The sequence below is a fragment of the Poecilia latipinna genome, unplaced genomic scaffold, assembly GCF_001443285.1.
Source record: "Poecilia latipinna isolate Pla-1442-1.1 unplaced genomic scaffold, P_latipinna-1.0 Scaffold536, whole genome shotgun sequence".
NCBI lineage: Eukaryota > Metazoa > Chordata > Actinopteri > Cyprinodontiformes > Poeciliidae > Poecilia > Poecilia latipinna.
In genome coordinates this window covers 343,572-361,815 of record NW_015113152.1, presented here as the reverse complement: position 1 = coordinate 361,815, position 18,244 = coordinate 343,572, and the positions used below count along the sequence as shown (strand labels likewise).

The 18,244-nt window shown below is 38.3% G+C and overlaps 1 protein-coding gene across 2 annotated transcripts; it reads left to right on the top strand.

Annotated features, from left to right (window-relative positions):
* The first annotated feature begins 3,102 nt into the window (after nucleotides 1-3,102).
* mindy1 (MINDY lysine 48 deubiquitinase 1) lies at nucleotides 3,103-14,698 on the top strand. Of its 2 annotated transcripts, XM_015041056.1 has the most exons (13): nucleotides 3,103-3,389; nucleotides 3,498-3,630; nucleotides 4,935-5,667; nucleotides 8,237-8,488; nucleotides 9,061-9,251; nucleotides 9,942-9,999; nucleotides 10,215-10,279; nucleotides 11,475-11,633; nucleotides 12,070-12,172; nucleotides 12,628-12,770; nucleotides 13,387-13,581; nucleotides 13,653-13,808; nucleotides 14,409-14,698. In XM_015041056.1, exons 3-13 carry the CDS (start codon nucleotides 5,340-5,342, stop codon nucleotides 14,472-14,474), a joined length of 1,716 nt encoding a protein of 571 aa, XP_014896542.1. In that variant the 5' UTR covers nucleotides 3,103-3,389; nucleotides 3,498-3,630; nucleotides 4,935-5,339; the 3' UTR covers nucleotides 14,475-14,698. The 2 variants fall into 2 exon arrangements, with proteins under 2 accessions (XP_014896542.1, XP_014896541.1); XM_015041055.1 differs by lacking the exon at nucleotides 3,498-3,630.
* Nucleotides 14,699-18,244: the final 3,546 nt, after the last annotated feature.

Genomic DNA, 18,244 nt, shown 5'->3' with positions numbered 1-18,244 from the left:
CTTTTCTTGTGCTTTTCTAAAATTATTTTTTATTTACTAATTATTTGTTGTCTAGTGATGCAAATATTTTAGTTCAGCTTAAATAAGACAAAACTAACTTGTAAGAATGCTAGCTCCACTTTCTTCAAATGAAGTAATCTGCCAGTGGAGCTAGCAGATTACTAGCCAGTAGAGCTAACACTTTTTCATCAATATTAAGGGATAATTAACCTAAAAAAAAGCTCATATATCATATATCAAGCTCATATAACTTGATAAAATTTGTTTTTTGCAGCGTAACTTCGATTTAACATCAGTTTCTCATGGGATTTGTGTTCTGTTTTCATGTTTTCATGGGATTCTGTTTTCTGCTCATTCACACTTTTTCTTCATAGACTCATCAACAATCTTTGGTGGATTCTCAGTCATTTTGAGTCACTTTGTAGTTATTTGGATATTTCATTTATGAATGAACAAAAAAAACAGCGTTGAACAAAAACTCATTGAAAAACAAACAGGGATCACAGGGAGCCAGAGCAGAACAAAAAAAGGGAAACCAGGTACAAAAACCAGCAGGGTGAAACAGGAAAGTAACAGGATTAAACTGGAGGAACCAGCAAGGAGATGAATAGACCAGGTTAATTGACTAACTGGTTGCAGGTGTGTGGGAGAGAAAATGCACAGCACACAACAGGGACGTAGGAATCTTCTGTAACTAGACACACAGAACAAGTAAACATAATAAACTAGAATCACTGAGAAAGAACTGAACTAAAGTAAAATAGAAACAAGAATCAAGAACTAAGCATCACAATAACAAAACAATCAAAACACCAAACCAACCCTGGGTCCTGACACTTTCAGGGTACAAACAGGAAGCAATAAAATCTGAGATGAATGAATTTTACCTTTGGCCAGTTCAGGCCCAGAACCAGAATAAACCAAACGGTCGTTTTCCAGTTAGTTTCTCCCCTGATAGAGTACGGTGCATTTGTGTTTTTATTCGATCTCAGATCAGGATGACTGTAGCAAAGGTTGCATTGCTGCTGCTGCTGCTAGCCGTGATCGGCTCCACTGCAGCTCCGTCTGCAGAAGAGTGTCAGGTTGTGACCAAACGGCTGCCCAGAGAAGATCTGCACAAGGTGAGTTTGGTTCTGGACCGGGTGGTGTCTCACTTTATCACCAAATGTCTTCATTCAAAAAAAAATCCTGACTATTTTTACATGTTAAGTGTTCCTTCTAAATCAGAGGTGGAGGTTTAGATTGAACTTTTTACAACAGAATTGGATCATTCTTACGAAAACAACAGGCATAATGTCAACTGCTGATGTAAAACAGTGTAAGCAAAGTGCTGTGAACCAGTAGGAACTATAAAATCTAAAGGAATCCGTTCTTAAATCTGCTGGTTTTTGTTTTAAGACACATTTCAAGGTTCAAATGATTGGAAGTGATCAACACTGTTCTATAATTTTAGTACAGTGGTTCTTAACCTCTTTTCAGGTACCGAACCCACCAGTTTCATATGCGCATTCACTGAACCCTTCTGCAGTGATGAATAAAATATGATTTTTTTTTTCTCCAAATTCTAGTTGGGTTACCCACCTAGAGTCTAGTTGGGTCACCACAAGATCACCAAGTCTTCTTAAAAGGTAGAGTCTTCAAAATATAGTCAGTGTTTTCAGCAAAGTTGAGTTGACTGTCCAGGAACGACCCAAGGTATTTAAAATCTGCCAGTTTCAACAGGCTGGCCATCGAGAGAAACTGGAACCACTTTAAGGTCTTGTTTAGATTATTTAATTAGCTCTACATTCTTAAGAGAATGAAATAATAATAAATAAGACTTTGTGGTATTCTGATTTAGTAATGTAATTATATTAGTTGTGTTACCACCTCTACACCACCAGAGGCAGTAGCAACACCGAAAAGATACGACTAAGGAGCAGATTTAGAAGTACACCGTTTTAGTATAAATCAGTTCAACATTTAACACACTATGTCATGATGACATGTCATACTTTTCACATCGAGTTTATATAACAACTGATTAGGCATGACCTTAACCTGTGACCCTCGATGTGTTTATATTTGTCTTTCTGAGTACAGGTATGAACTTGAATTATTGTGATTAATAATGTCACAAAATCCTTTTCAGTATCATTGAGCTTTGAAAAGCATTGACATCGTTTTCCAATTCAAAAATACTTTATTGATCCCAAAGGCAACTTAAATGCTGTTTATATATAGTAAGCTGGGTATTTTTATGAAATCTCATTTTTCAGGAGCAGACCGATCTGTTCAGGTTTCATAGGATATCTGATTACTTCAGCTTTAAAGGCTGCAATCTTTTAATGAAAACTCAGTGATTAGTTTAGTTTTTTATATAAACTTTAACATGAAAAATTATCTTTACATAACTAAAGGTCACTAAAAGGGTACTCAACAAATTTGCTGTTTCAAACAAGAGAAGCCTGGTTTAAAATTGTTGCATTTTGTGGGTATCATGATTTTCTGCATGTGTTCTTTTGATTGGATGTAAAATGTAATTTTTGCAAAAAAAAAAAGTTAAATATTTTGGTCCTTGGCAACTCTGAAGTAAATAGAGTCAAGCTCAAGATTAATTAAATTGCTAGATATATGTTGAAATTCAAGCATTGTTTTGGGGTTGTGAGGCTGCTTAGTTTGCTATAGTGTGGGCCGGTTCTGTCTCTATCAGATGACTTCTTAAATAAGCCATAAAGGGGCTTCTTTTGTCTTCTGACTGTTCCTTTAGGACACTAATTATCCCGCATATTGTTCCCATATTGCTGTTACAACCTTTATTTGTTGAAATGAGAACACACTTCCGTTCTCATAAGATATAAATTTAGTTTCCTTGCTTTTCAGAAGCGATTAAATTTAGTTAATCGCTTCTGTTGCCATTCATATAAAACTGTGAAAACTATTTATTACCTCAAATATTTATGACCAGAAAGTATTTAATTCTAGCACAAATCTAAAAAATAAAACATCAATGTGTAACTCCAAATTAGAAATTCGCCTGATTTAAATAGTTTTGCCACCCAGAATTTCTAAAAACGCAACACAAGAGACGTCACCCCGGCACGAGACTCCGATTTCCGAGGCTAATAAAACGCAGCATGAGTTGATAAATGGCCGCTCGTATTCTCTGTAAAAGTTAGAGTCATTGCTGTCCTGAGCACAAACGGATCTCGCTGTAGAATAATCCACCTTAAGCCCATATTTTATAAACAAAAGTTTTGTCCAGGCAGGTTAAACTGGAGCTTCAAGCTGTTACGTGTCAGTTATCATTTGGTGGGCGGGGCTTACCGGAGAGGAATGTAAACAGCTAGCATGCCTGTTCAGCAGCTACCATCAGCGCAGATCACTGAGGCGCAGTCGATGCTGAAAAGGTGAGGCATTTAAAACGTATCTTCTTTTCAGAAGTGACAGCAGGAATCAGAGTCGTATTTCCTTTACACTTTCCACCATATCAGTTTATGTTCTTGCTGTTTTAATAGGTAAGTTAGCTCAGTTAGCCCAGGCAGCTAGCTGCAGGTTTGCTAACGCAGGGAGTTGTGTCAGAAAGCTGCTTAATGATGATGAGGCATCAGCAGGACGGGCGTTTCATGGCTGAGGCAGGTTCCTTTTGAGGTGAGGCTAGTTTTAAAAACTATGCTAAGCTAATTCTGTCAGGAGTTTGAAACAACTGTTTCAGGTGAAAGTTTTGGCTAATAAAATGTGTTTAATAGAGCGACGCTGTGTTTTCTTATCTGACTAGGAAGCATTGTGGTAAACTTAAGCAGTCGCTTTGCTGACTAATGATCGTTGTCAAGGAAGCCATTTGGTTAAAGGGTAAAACCTCACTTCGGTTACTTTTCACTTCCAAACGATAACGTACATCAGACAGTTCCATGCGTTTACTTCCTGTTTCGCCTGATATACATTTCTAAACTATAAACATGTACGAAGCAAGGTGTGGCGAGGTCACCTGGCCACATATAGATCAGCAACATTTTCAAACGAGTCGAGCGTCATAGCAAACAAAAACACTGAAAGAACCTTTAAATAATACCACAATTTCGTGATAATTAAGGCATCTTCAGAGTCTCAAAAGCTGAAATTTTGAAGTAATTTCGTTTTATCTTAAAACCCATGGGACACTGTGACAAATTTTATTTTAAATATTTCAATAAATTCAATACAAAAATACTTTATTAATTCCAGAGAGTAGCTCATATTGTCCAAGATTCTTCAGAGTTGTTGTTGATGCTGTGGGCAGGAAGGCTCTCCTGTAGCAGTCTGTATTACAGCAGATCTGGAGAAGCTTCTGACTGAAGACACTCTGCTGTGAGGTACAGCAGTCTCATGAAGAGGATGCTCAGGGCTGAGCATAGTTTTATTGATTTTTATGAAGAATCTTTTCCACCATCTTCTCCAAAGGTTTAGAACAGAACCAGCCTTTTTTATCGGGATGTTGAGGTTTTTTTTAAGTTCTGGTTCTGATGCTGCTGCCTCAACAGATGAGATTATATTCTCAACAACAGACGTGTGGATTATATGCAATATTTTGCAGATCATACAGAATCTTATCCCCAACTCCAACATCTCTCTTCAGCCAGACAGAGAATATAAGAGGAGTGGCAAAAGCAAATCAGGTGGATTAGCAGTGCTTGCTAACAACTTGTGTCATCCAGGACATGTTGCTTTGGAATATCATCTCTGCTGCCCAGAAATTGAGCTAATCATCAGACTGTCATACAACATTCTTCAGTCAGAGGCTCCTTCAGATTCGTTGTGAGACGGACTGCTATTGAACATCCTCAATGCCCACAGCATCACCATCCAGATATTTAGATATTAATCTGATTAATTGTTTCAGCTCTAAGCAGAATTATATCCAAGATAAGAAAGAGTCTGAAAGTGACCACAAATAGATCTTTGTTTTCTCTCTTCAGGTCTGACTGGACGTCTGCTGACTGAAGACTCAGAAAATCCTCCGTTCCTTTTCCAAAACTGGAACGAAAACTAAGAGGACAGTCATTCTTTTTTATTTTTTTGGGTCTTTTGGTTCTCCAGTGTTCATTCATCAAGTCAAGATGAGAGCCTGACCGGCACCTGAAACTCTGTGGATGTTTATTTACAGACAAAAAGGCAGAAAAATGCTGTTTTTTTTCTGGGAGTTTCAGCAGAATTTGGTCACACTGAGATGTTCTTCATGACCCACAGAGCCTCATCTTCCACTTAAATCACCCTGAAGATAGATGTGCTGATCTCATGAGCCATAAATTAATTTCTCCTTTAAAATCCGGAAAGCGAAAGCCCGAGTCTGTCTGCATCCAGTCTCATCGGTTCGGCTGATCATGGCAGAATCCAGCGCTCCGCCAGCCGCTCCAGCTAGCCTGCTGATTGGACACAGCAAAGAGGAGGCGAGTCTGAACACGGAGAGCCGCTCCAAAGAAATGAACGACTCCGTTCTTACCGATGGGTCTGACCGGGAGGCGAAAGTCCAAAACATCAGCAGTAAAGAACCGGAGGAGGATGACGAGGCCACACCCACACCCCCTGAGTCATCGCCTAGTCTGTCGGAAAATGAGACGATGACCATCGCTACGACGGAGGACGAAACTCTGTCGGTCCAGCTCAGACACATAAAGACTGAAGGGGGAGCAGGAAGAGGAGCAGAGCCAGGTAAGACGGCATCACAGATAAATAAATGTTTAATTCAGTCGTATTTTAGTATCAAGTTAATGTTTTATGGCTGATGAGCCAAACTCGAGGCCCGGGGGCCAAATCTGGCCCACTATAGTTTTTTTATGAGGCCGACTGGACTCCAGATGCCAAATTATATAAATCAATCCCTCTAGTTTGTTGTGATTCCTTGACCTCTGACATTTTCTTCGCTAAAGTGGTAAAAAACATTGGGTTCAAGTAACACTAACTCCCACTTGTAGGTGGCAGTATTTCTTACTTTTACTGCTCTGCTGCCTCAGAAATACTGGATTTCAAGTTAGTGCAGTCAATATGACAGGTAACAAAAAGTCACATTTTCACAGATAATATTTCTAAATTAGCAACAGAGAATCAGTGAGTCTGATTGTTCTGTACCATTTAATTTAAGGAAGAACTTATCAAATACACAGCCATTTATTGATACTTTAACAGTTTCTTAATGGGTTTTGTCAATACATTATTCCACAACCGGCCCTTGATGTGACCCAAAATTAAAATTAGTCTTTCTGAGGGGTCATTTAAAAAACTTCCAGAATGTAACATCACAAATCAGAGGCCCAGCCGTTACCTAGCAACCCCAGAGGCATTCCGCCCATCACCTAGCAACCCCAGCGGTGTTCCGCCCATCACCTAGCAACCCAAGTTGAGTTCCAGCACTTTTAGTTCCGGAAAAGCCAAGTTTTGTTGTTGACTTACCATCTATAAAAACACTTTAACATTCTTGTTGGTTGTGTTCAAAGATGTTCCCAAAAAAAAAAAAAAAGCATCTGCTTTGAGTGGTTTTAATTAATTAATTAATTTATTTATTTTAAGTAAAATGTTGTAATGCTTTTTTTTTTTTTACATTGGCTTTCCAAAAAATACATTTTAATTGGAATGAAATATGACAATTTCTTATTATTTTATAATAGGATGAATGATAAATGTGGGTATTTCAAAAAAGATATCAAAAACAAGCAATGTTAAAATAAGTTTAGTTAGTAAAAACAGAGTAAATCCCCATGGTGCTGATCTAAACTAATCTTTTCACAGCTAATGTGTATCTCTGGTTTTATATAGTACATTTCTAAAAGGTTTATTTATATATAGTACTGTATTAAAAACCCAAATAACTTTATGTCCTGTCCTCATTTTCTCTGAAACTGCAGCAGCTGCTGCAATAGTATCCGTCCTTCTCTACTCATTAACAGACTCCTCTGGACTTTTAGCCTGTACAAGATACTCTCAATGTAGGACAGGCTGTTATCAGTACAAACTTCATGTTTATTACAAATTAAATATTAAAGAGTAAAGAGTTTCTAACGATAAACTATATTTTAACTATCCACATATAGTTTGATATTTGAAGACATGTCTTCAGATGTCTTCACATCTGAAGACATAAAGAGGCTTCAGATGTGAATCCGGTGACAGTCGGTCCCCTTGGTATAAGCGGGGCATTAAATGCCAAACTGGCTTGCTGTATTTGGTACGGCTGCTTTCTGCTGGTTAATATTCAGGAAACTGAGAGGGAGCAGAAAAGCTTCAATGATCCTTTGTTTTTTCTGGACATGAGTGGCGGCAGGCCAGCAGAGTAAAACAACGGGAACAATCCCACCAGCTGCTTAATATTTAAATTGCTTTAAATGGGATTAAATCATATTTTCTTTAATAAAGTAAAGTGCTGTGTAAACAGTGTGGGGGAGGACGGTTCTGCTAAAGTTTATTTTAAAACAAACTTTTCGTGTAACAACGATTTTAGAAATATTACATAAAATTTTATATGGATGGAAAAAAGTATATTCTTTTATTTTCTAGAGAAACAAAAATCTTCCATTATTCCTACTGTAACTAAAACTTAATGATGTTTTGTAGCTCTTATAATCCATCATAACTTTATATTTGGCATATTTTTTATTTAAAAGTAGCGGCTGAATTGTTTTGTTTTTTTCTGTAGATTTTCAACTTTAGTGAGTCCAGATAAACAGAATTAATTCATTTAATTAACAATAATCAGGGCCACATTTAAATCACTGATACCTGGGTTCTACTGAGGTTTACAAGATAATATTTGAAGTAAAATGTGATCAAATAAAGCTGCAAAGTTCTAATAATGTCATAAAGTTTGTGTTTTACTTCCATTAATAGATTTTGACTTTAACAAACAGTCAGAATAAAGAATGCACCGATATTAAAATTTGTACCAATATTGATATCTGAAATGAATTTTGCTGTTATGGCCAATAATTGATGTTAAAAATATTTGACTACAGTTTTAACACCTTTTGCAAACACAAAAACAACCAGAAATAATCGGAAATAAATACTGTTTTCTCATATCAGCCCAGCTTTATTTATCGGACCGATACAATATGTTAAAAAATGACTAATATCGTCCGGTACCGATGTTATCGCTGATGTATCGTGCATCTCCAGTCATGTTAAATATTTTATATTGATCATTATGTCAGAACAAATCCTGTTTCATTCTGTTGCCTTACTGTTACTTAAATCGGCCTGAATCATCCTCTCTCTCTCTGTTTTCCAGCTCCAGACCCGGACCTGGAGGAAAGCTCGTCTGGGATGACGGTGGCGGACTCCGATGAGCACAGGGAATCCTCCGACTCGGCGTCCTTCTCCATTCCCAGCCTGGACCTCTCCGACGGCGTCACGACCACGGGGAACTCTTTGGACATCGAGGACGGCTTGTCGTCTGCCTGCTCCGCTCCGGGCGTCGAAGGCGGCTCTCCGTCCGCCGAAGCTCCCGGTCTGAAAGCCGAGGAGGCGCTGGAGCCGGCAGGTGAGGTCATCCCTCTGGATTTAACCGTCATTAGCCGCGATTCCATTATAAATACGCACAAATCTTTGTCTAATCTCGAAAAAACACAATTTCATAAATGCGTTGTTTCCATTAAATAAGAAATGCAACAAAAATCACTTGTGAATGAACTTAAGTCATTTAAAACATGCAGCAGCTTCATCCTCCTTCCACTTCCTGTTTTCTTCTTCTTTGTCTTTTCCACCAGCAGTAACATCCAGCTGCGAAATACAACCTCATCCTCGTGCAAAAACTTATCAAAAAACAAAACTGCCATGTTTCCATGAAGCAAATTTACTTTTACAATTCCAATTTCCAGAATTGGCCAATCGAAACGCAGCTAATTAGCATGAAACCACACAAAATAAATTTTCTGAATGGAAACACGACAGTCTTAAGAAAGTTTTTCAGTTAAAAAGTTTGTTAGGAGTTTTGTTTTGTTTAATCTCATCACTTTTTCAAAGATGTTTTACAGCCATTAATGTCGTTATAATTGTAATGTTTAAGTTTGATGACGTTTGAGCATTAGCTGTAGTTTTCCATCCTTACCACAGGGGGAGCTGTTGCTGCCGCTGCTGTTGTTCCTGCTGCTGCAGCGGCCGCAGAGCCAGGACCCTCCATGCCGGCTTATTACCTGGTGAAGTGGATCACCTGGAAGGAGAAAAAGACTCCCATCGTCACCCAGAGCGAGAACGGACCCTGCCCCCTGCTGGCCATCATGAACACGCTCTTCCTGCGCTGGAAGGTAGATCAGACCGTCCTTTAAAGCTCCTAGTAATACGATGGAGTTTTAGAAACAGAGAAAAAAATTAAGAGAATAAAGTAACAAAATTAGTAGAGTTAAATCATACAGGAATAAAGACAAATTAATGAGAATAAAGTCATAATAATCTGAGAATAAATTCATAATATTACCAGAAGAAAGTCGTAGCAAACATCAGATTATTTTCACTACCAGGACACAGTCTGCTGCTGATTTATTTGTAAAACCAAAGGAACGTCACAAGACGCTCAACAGTCATAATTTTACTGAGGTTGTAATAGTGTTTTTAGTCTGGCCCAAATATAATAATAATAAAATCCCAGAGAATAGAAAATGGACTTAACCTGAACAAAAACAAATGCATGTTGATTCAAAGTGAATTTTACAATAAATTATGTTCATAATAATCAAGTCTGGTGTAAATTTGTGGTGCAACTTAAATAGTAACCATATAATTTGTTGCCTTATCTGTCATCTTTATCAGAATAAACTATAATTTAAAAAAAAAATTAAAGTATTTCAGAGGATAAATTCTCAGCTTTTATTAAAAACTTCTAACATTACCCGGATGGCCATGAATTTGGTAGTTTCTACAGATTTAATGGCTGCTTGCATGTTAAACCTTAAAGAGCTGATTTGAGCACATTTACCTTTTTTATTCTGTTTATTTAGGCCAAACTTCCTGCGCAGACGGAAGTGGTCACCACTGAGGAGCTGATGGCTCATCTGGGTGAGTTTTGGGTTACATCTCTGCGTTTTTATGAAACAGAAACATAAACGCTGGCTTTCTTCTGGATTAGGCTTATTTATTAAACAGATTAAAAATCTGTGTCTAATAATGTTTTGTTTTCACAACCTTTCGGTTCCACAGTGAGCAAAAAACATAAAAACTGGAGGTAGAAATGAGTTGGTAATCTTACTGACGTGTGTGTGTGTGTCGTATAGGAGAGTGTGTTTTATCAGTCACACCCAGAGAGAAGACGAACGCCATGGAGCTCAACTTCCAGCAGGTACCAACACACTGATAAACATCCAGATTTAAAACAAAAACGTTTCTTTTTTAAAGAAACTTTTCTTTTTATTTCAGTTCTGGGCGATTACGGTTCATATTTCATGGAACTACAGTTTTTTTGACACCATATTTGATTTCCAGTCTTAATTGATACTTTTTCTTTATTTCCTTTCTTAAAAAGAAATTACAAATGACAGGAAATATTTTTCTATATTTATCATCTGTGAGTTGATATTGATCGAAAAGTACAAGTTCCCATGTTATTTTTCACTTGTAACAAGGGAAAAATGTCTTGTTATAAGAGGGAAAAAAACTGCCAGTGGAACTAGAACTCGGTTGCTAGGTAACGAACTGGGCTTGGCTGGGGTACCTAGGTAACGAGCTGAGCCTGACTGGGGTTGCTAGGTAACTGCGCAAGAAATTATTTAGGCAACACAAGCTCCTATATCTAGCTTAAAAGTTACTTGTAAGTTAGTTTTGTCTTATTTTAAGTAAATATTTGTGTTAGAAACTAGATGAAAATGTTTGGTAAATTCAATCTATTTTAGTTTCACAACTTATTTGCTTTGCAAACCCAGGATGTCCGCACATCCTTGAAAAGGTTTTATATTAATGTATCTAAAATTGAGGCCTTAAAATGTTTTAGGTTCATTTAGAAAATTTAAGTTGGGTTTAATCAGGAGTATTAATCTCATTTTTAATCTCATAGTTTTGTTTAGTTTATTTTTTTAAGGAATTTTACTGTCAAGCAAACGTTTGAGTCACCTACAAGCATAATTATTGCGTTTTGTGACTCAGTGCTGTTGTGGCTACTGCTAACTAGCTGCTAATATACCAGCTGGCTAGTTATTTAGCTTTTATCTGTCTTGGGAAAGTGTGACGTTCGTCTTCACCACTGGCTCACTTTTGTTGCCAACACGCAATGCTATACTAATACTAAAGAAAACATGAAATTCACTTTGGTACATTTCTGCTGTGATACAGGTCTGAAGTTTCATTGTCAATGGTCTTAAAAAGTCTTAAATTTGCAACTCTTTATGTTGTTTCTGGAGTGATGGTTTCTTCCTTGCTAAGTGGCCTTTCAGTGCGTCTACAGAGCAGAAATCTTTGTGTTTCTTGGTTTCAGACGTCGATGATCAGGGCTTGATTTGAACCTAATGTTGATGAACTGACTGGCAGCTTTGTGTCTGCAGAACATGAGCGACGCCATGGCGGTTCTTCCGAAGCTGTCCACGGGTCTGGACGTCAATGTGCGCTTCACAGGAGTCACAGACTTTGAATACACGCCAGAGTGCATCGTGTTCGACCTGCTGAACATCCCACTGTACCACGGCTGGCTGGTGGACCCACAGGTAACACGCTAACCCAGAGTTGGCAGCAACGCTCAAACGATTAATCAGAATAGTAACTGATTAATCATTAACTGGAGTATACAGACTCAAGAGCAAATAACACTCAGAGCAATAATTAAGCCAAAACTGGACCAATTATACGTACATTTAGCATTTTGTGTAAATATATTTTACCCAAAACTGCTCAAGTGGTTCAAAGGAATGTTATGAAAAATTAAAAATCTGTAGAATGTAGCAATTTTTAAATCAGATTGTCGGAATAATTGATTATTAAAATAATTGTTAGCTGTAGCCTTAGTTAGCAGTAAGCTAACACGGAGAGCATTAGTTTGCACCTTCTGAGGTGTAAACTAATGCATCATATGAGGACATGTAGAAGCAGAAACTCTTCCTGGATTCGTTTGGCTGAAGAACCGTCCGCTTTGTGTGAGTTTAGAGTCCAGAGACGGTGGCAGCTGTGGGGAAGCTGAGCTACAACCAGCTGGTGGAGAAAATCATCGACTGCAAACACTCTGCAGACAGCAGCAGAGTCAGTGAAGGTGAGCACACACAGGCCTGAAGAGGCATGTAGGACGACATGTTCAAAGCCGCTGCCGCGGGTTCGAGTCCCAGCCTCTTCACCACGGCTCCCCCTCGCTAATGATCAACGTTTCCTGTCAACTCACTGTAAAATAAAGGCCACAAGAGCCAAAAAAGACCTTAGAAAATTACTGGCAAGGTGTCATTTTCATGTCCTTTAAATGTATCTCTAAATAAAATATCCAATGCCTTTTACAAAAATAAAAACAAAACAATGAATAGTTAAGGATATGATTTGCTGGGTTTTTTTTTTTTATTTGGAAGACCTACAAGATACTTTTGACTGCTTTGCTTATTTTATTAAAATATTCTTCATTTAGTTTATTTATAGCTGGTAAATGAAAAGATAAAATAGTTTTGCAGTGTAATTAAGAAGAAAAATACTAAAAACAATGGTTTTATGTTTTATGTGTAGGTCTGGTGGCAGAGCAGTTTCTGGAGTCGACGGCCACCCAGCTGTCGTACCACGGCCTCTGTGAGCTCAACACCACGGCGAAAGAGGGAGAGATCTCTGTTTTCTTCAGGAACAACCACTTCAGCACCATGATCAAACACAAGGTGAGGAGGAAACACTCCCTGCAGTACCACCACACACAACTGGGGGGAGAGAGACAGACCCTGCAGTACCACCACACACCGCTGGGGGGAGAGAGACAGACCCTGCAGTACCACCACACACCGCTGGGGGGAGAGAGACAGACCCTGCAGTACCACCACACACCACTAGGAGGAGTACCACCACACACCACTAGGGGGAGGCCGACAGCCTGCAGTAACACCACACACCACTAGGGGGGGGGGAGAGAGAGAGAGAGAGAGAGAGAGAGAGAAAGAGAGAGAGAGAGAGAGAGAGACAGAGAGAGAGAGAGAGACCCTGCAGTACCACCACACACCACTGGGGGGAGAGAGACACCAAATGCTTGATCATGATCAAGCATTTTTTTAAGCGACTTAAAAAATGATAAAGATCCAGCAGAAAATAATAAAAGTCCAGTTTATTATTATTTATCTATTGAAGATAAATAAACAAATACCTTAAGAGAATAATAAACAAAATAAAAATATTTGTAAATATTTTTGAATAATTCTATTTTTCTTTTTTCAAACTGTTTGATAATGTTTAATTAGCTGTCCTGAAAGTGAAAGTGACCTTTGCCCTCTGCGTCCTCCTCAGGGCCACCTGTACCTGCTGGTGACGGATCAGGGCTTCCTGCAGGAGGAGAGCATGGTCTGGGAATCGCTGCACAACGTCGAAGGAGACGGCAACTTCTGCAACTCCGACTTCAGGCTGAGCCATGCGCCGGAGCGCCCGCCGGCCGCCGCCCTCCTGCCGCCCAGCAGCCAGGAGCAGCAGAGGCAGATCGACCAGGTCAGGACTCCTCTGCCGCTCGGACTCCCCGTTGCCCTGATTATTGTTATTGATCGATGGTTTCGCTTCAGGACTACCTGGTCGCCGTTTCCCTGCAGCAGCAGCAGGAAGGCGCTCCTGGACCTCTCAGTGACTTGGAATTGGCCCGGCAGCTGCAGCAGGAGGAGTACCAGCAGCAGCAGCAGCAGCAGCAGCAACAGGCGGGGCCAGCACCGACGCCACAGCAGGTATCAGCTGCTCAGAGCGCTGAAAACACAAAACCTCACCAGGGAATTTGGTTTCTAGTGCAAAAATCGTTTGACATAAGAAGTTTTTTCAACCGTCTTATTGAAGTTAGCGCTTTAGCGTTAACTTCTGCAAAATGCTGTGCTGGTGTGGCGCTGTAGCTTTCATGAAATGCCAAATATGTGTAATGTGTTAGCATTAGCTTCTGCTAAATACCTTGTTGATGTAACACTTTAGCTTCAGCTAATTACCATGTGGGATAGTGCTTTAGCTTTAGCTCCAGCTAAACGTTGTGTTGGTGTAACACCTTAGTGTTAGCTTCTGCTAATTCCTGTGCTGGTGAAGTGTATTAGCATTAGCTTCTGCTAAATCCTGTGCTGGTGAAGTGTATTAGCATTAGCTTCTGCTAAATCCTGTGCTGGTTTAGTGCTTTAGCATTAGCAAAAACTAATGTTTGATTAGTTCTTTAGCGCAGCTAACATTTTATTTTAGCTCATAACCGATAGCCGTGAGTTTCCTCATCCATAATAAAAGAAACATAAAATGATATTCAGTAGTATTGTGTTTTCCAAGCGTGACTGTGTTGTCTGTGTTTCCTCCAGGTCAGAGGTCAGGGGTCGCAGCAGGCCAGAAGAAGAGAGAAGGAGTCGGACTGCGTCATCCTATAATCGCGTCCTGTTTAGCGCCTGCGGCCTCTCGGAGTCTCGCACACTGAGTTAGCTGGACACCAAACATGGCTGCTTTCGTCCAGCAGGTCTGTGTCCTCCAGTCGGGAAAACGTAAACAAAGGGAGTCCGTCGGACCGGACAGGTCCAGCTGAAGAACGGACCCGCCTCCATGAAGGGCTCACCGCAGCAGCCGAGGTCTTTACCTATAAACTGTCTAACTGCTGCTCTACGGTCGGTTTTATTCATTAATGAGAAACGGAAGCTTAACTGTTGCCAACACTTTAAACCTTCTGTCAGATATTTAATTACTTCAGATTATTTTGGCAGCGAGTGAAGCCGTAAAGTTTTATTATCATTCAGACACATTTTCTAACAGTTTGGAGGCCAGTGGTTGGTTGCTTTGTCAGGAACTTCCCCCACTTATTAACACGTCACAAAAGTATTCAGAACTCTAACTTTTTCACATTTTGTCACTTTAAAACCAAAATTTCACAATTTTATTGGGATTTTATGTGATTGGCCAACATGTGCAAAATTATGAAGTAAAAGTTAAACAGTTCTTCTTTACAAAGTAGCTCAAACTCATTCAGATTGGACTTAGAATGACTTTGAATATCAGTTTTTAAGTGTTGACACAGTTGTACTTTGACTAGGCCATCCTAATGCAATGATATGCTTTGATCTAAACTCCCCTAGCTGCATATGCACTGCAAAAACAAAAAATCTTGCCAAATATTTTTGGTCTAATTTCTAGTGCAAATATCTTAGTACACTTAAAACAAAGAACTAACTTAAAAGTATTTTTCAACAAGATATAGCAGCTGATTTTAAGTCTATAATTCATTAGTATTAATAAGAAAAAGTTCCAGTTCCACTGGCAGGTTATTTCACTGTAAACAAGACATTTTTACCATCTTATAAATAAAATTATTTGCTGATGGAACTGACAAATTCACACTACTTTGTGTTGGTCTGTTGCATAAAATCCCATTAATTCACTACAAAAACACAAAACTTTACCACATATTTTTGGTCTAGTTTCTTGTGCAAATATCTTAGTGAACTTTAAATATGACAAAACTAACTTGCACGCAACTTTTCAGCAAGATGCAGGTCATAATATTGACTTTTTAAAAAGCACCAGATACACTGGCAAATTATTTCACTTATAACAAGACATTTTTCTCATTTTATAAGTGGAATTAGTACTTTTTAAAATCAATATTAAGGAGTTATTCACTTAAAACAAGCTCCCACATCTTGCTGAAAAGTTACTTGTAAGTTGGTTTTGTCTTATTTCAACTTGGTCTATAAACTTGACCAAACTTAAATAGTAAGATTTTGTGTTTTTGCAGTGCATACAGTAAAGTTTGTGGTTTTAACTTTATAAAATGAACAAAAGCTCAAAGTGTGAAACTATATTTCCAAGCTACCGCTGGAATAATTAGTTTACTTCAGGTTTTTTAAACATTGATAGAAACTTACCAAAGAAATCGTGAATCTTGGACCTTTTGTTAAACATCTCTAATATGTTTCTTTGGGACTCACTATAACGATCTCTATCTGCTCAGCAGCGCCCCCTATTGGGTTATCTTTATGGTTGTTTCCAAACAGAGAGGTGTAGTCAGCCCCGTTATGTCGGCTTCCTGAATCCTCCATTTTGTCTTCTCTCGTCTCTGTTGTTGACTCTGTTCTCCTAGCCGTGTTGTTGTATTGTAGAAAACCGGAACGTTTCACAGAATGCGTGAAAAAGTTCACTAAACTGTTTAATTATGAGCTCCAGAATATGAAGCTGGTCTCATTTAATAGAACCTGACCCAAAACGTTGCACTGCTGTAGGAACCTCAGTCTCTACAGCCAGGCTTCCTGTTTGGTTCCTGAAACATCAGAACCAAAGCTGGGGTTCTGAAGCAGGAGGTCTTACTCTGACTCTTATTATTCCGTTTAAACGATAGAAACTCTTAACACTCCAAAAACACAAAATCTTACCAAGTATTTTTGGCCTAGTTTTTAGAGCAAATATCTTAATACACTTGAAATAAGACAAAACTAACTTACAAGTAAGTTTTCACTAAGATGTAGTGGGTTGTTTTTAGTAAATATTTCATTAATATTGTTAGAAAATGATTTAAAAAGAAAATATCTTTTCACTTATTTCATAGCTGGCGTTACCTAGCAACACCAGCCAAGACCAGCCTGTCGCCTAGCAACCAGCTCGAGTTCCACAGGCAGATTATTTCACTTTAAACATGGGAAAAATGTCTTGCTGAAACATTTTATTTCAGGAATACGAAGATATTTGCATTAGAAACGAGGCCAAGATTTTGTATTTGAAGTAACTTTAGTGTCATAGAGAAAGAAAAAGCTGTAAAGTTCACAAACGTTGCATTTTTCACAGCAAAAAAAGTAAAATCTTACCAATGTGTTTTTGGTTTAGTTTTTAGTTCAGATGTCTTAGATTTGTCTTATTTTAAGTCAAGTAACTTTTCAGCAAGATAGTTGCTTGTTTTAAGTCAACAATTCCTTCATATTTATTAAAACGTGTTGGTTCCACTGGCAGATTATTGGACACAATTTTCCCATATAAGTGAAATAATTTACATGAAACAAGCTTCTATTCCTTGCTGAAAAATTTCTTATTAGTTGGTTTTGTCTGATTTCAAGAGTACTAAGATATTTTCAATAAAAACTAGACCAAAAATCCTCTGTAAGATTTTGTTTTTGCAGTGAAAATTCTCACTTCAGTGTCATAAATGAGAAGAAATCCTGTTTAATCCACAATTGTGACATTTTTCTGTTTGTTGCCAAAATCCAGATTCCTGCAGCTCTGGTTCCAGCTGGAAGCCCAAAGATTTGTATCTTAGATGTGGAGGATCTTATAAAAGCTTAGACAGAAGGAGACTTTATAGAAATTGGAAATTTATTTACTGGTTTGGTAAATCTGGTCCAAACAAACCGGTGGATGTCCCATGAGCTCTGATTTCGTTCTTTGCACTAAAAAAACTGTTTCCGTTACCAAACCTGCTCTGGGAAAAGAAACGATCCGTTAATCGCTTGTTGATTCAGAGGAATGTGACAATAAGGCTCAACCAAAGCTGCTCTAGTCTCTGGTTTCCTCATCAGAAACAACCTGAGTTTGGTCAGTTTCTCACCTCCAGGTTCATCTCCATCATTTAGAGTCTCACTGAAAACTAAACGTATTTCAGTAATTAAATTTAAAAAGTGGGAAACAAAAAGCTAAGAATACTGAAAAGGAAAAGCACTTACTTGTTTGTTTTTTGTTTTTGTTTTACTGCAGTTTTCTTCCTTCCACTTAACTTTCCGCTTGGATACAGAACTCATCTTGTTGGGCTATAAACTTTCGTGGCTTACTTTTCAAAACTGTCCCATGGTCATCCAAACATACCAGTTTGATATTTAAAAATTAGATTTTATTTATCTGGAGGATATACTGTTATGAATCAGCCTGTAAATAATGTCTACAAGTTTTCAGCTTAATTACTGACAGTCTTAGACCACTTTCAGCCTTATTTGTGTCAGTAAACATAAGTATGATTATTCAGAGCAAAACAAGTCAATAAGAAGTATTAAGTCTTGAAATATTAATCCAATAAGTAGAAGATGTGATTTCCACATTGAGTCAGAGGATTTTACTTCAATTTGAGCCTTTCTGTGTTTGTTGAAGTGAAATTTATTGAACTGAGATGATTCTTAAGAAAATTTTCCAAAGATGATTTAATCGTTGACTGTATTTGCTAAACCTTAATTTA

Bases quoted from the DNA above. Each gene is read 5' to 3' on its own strand.
- mindy1 (XM_015041055.1), top strand. From the start codon at position 5,340: ATGGCAGAATCCAGCGCTCCGCCAGCCGCTCCAGCTAGCCTGCTGATT. The intron at 8,489-9,060 runs GTGAGGTCATCC...TCCTTACCACAG, and splicing joins GGAGGCGCTGGAGCCGGCAG to GGGGAGCTGTTGCTGCCGCT. The intron at 9,252-9,941 runs GTAGATCAGACC...CTGTTTATTTAG, and splicing joins CGCTCTTCCTGCGCTGGAAG to GCCAAACTTCCTGCGCAGAC.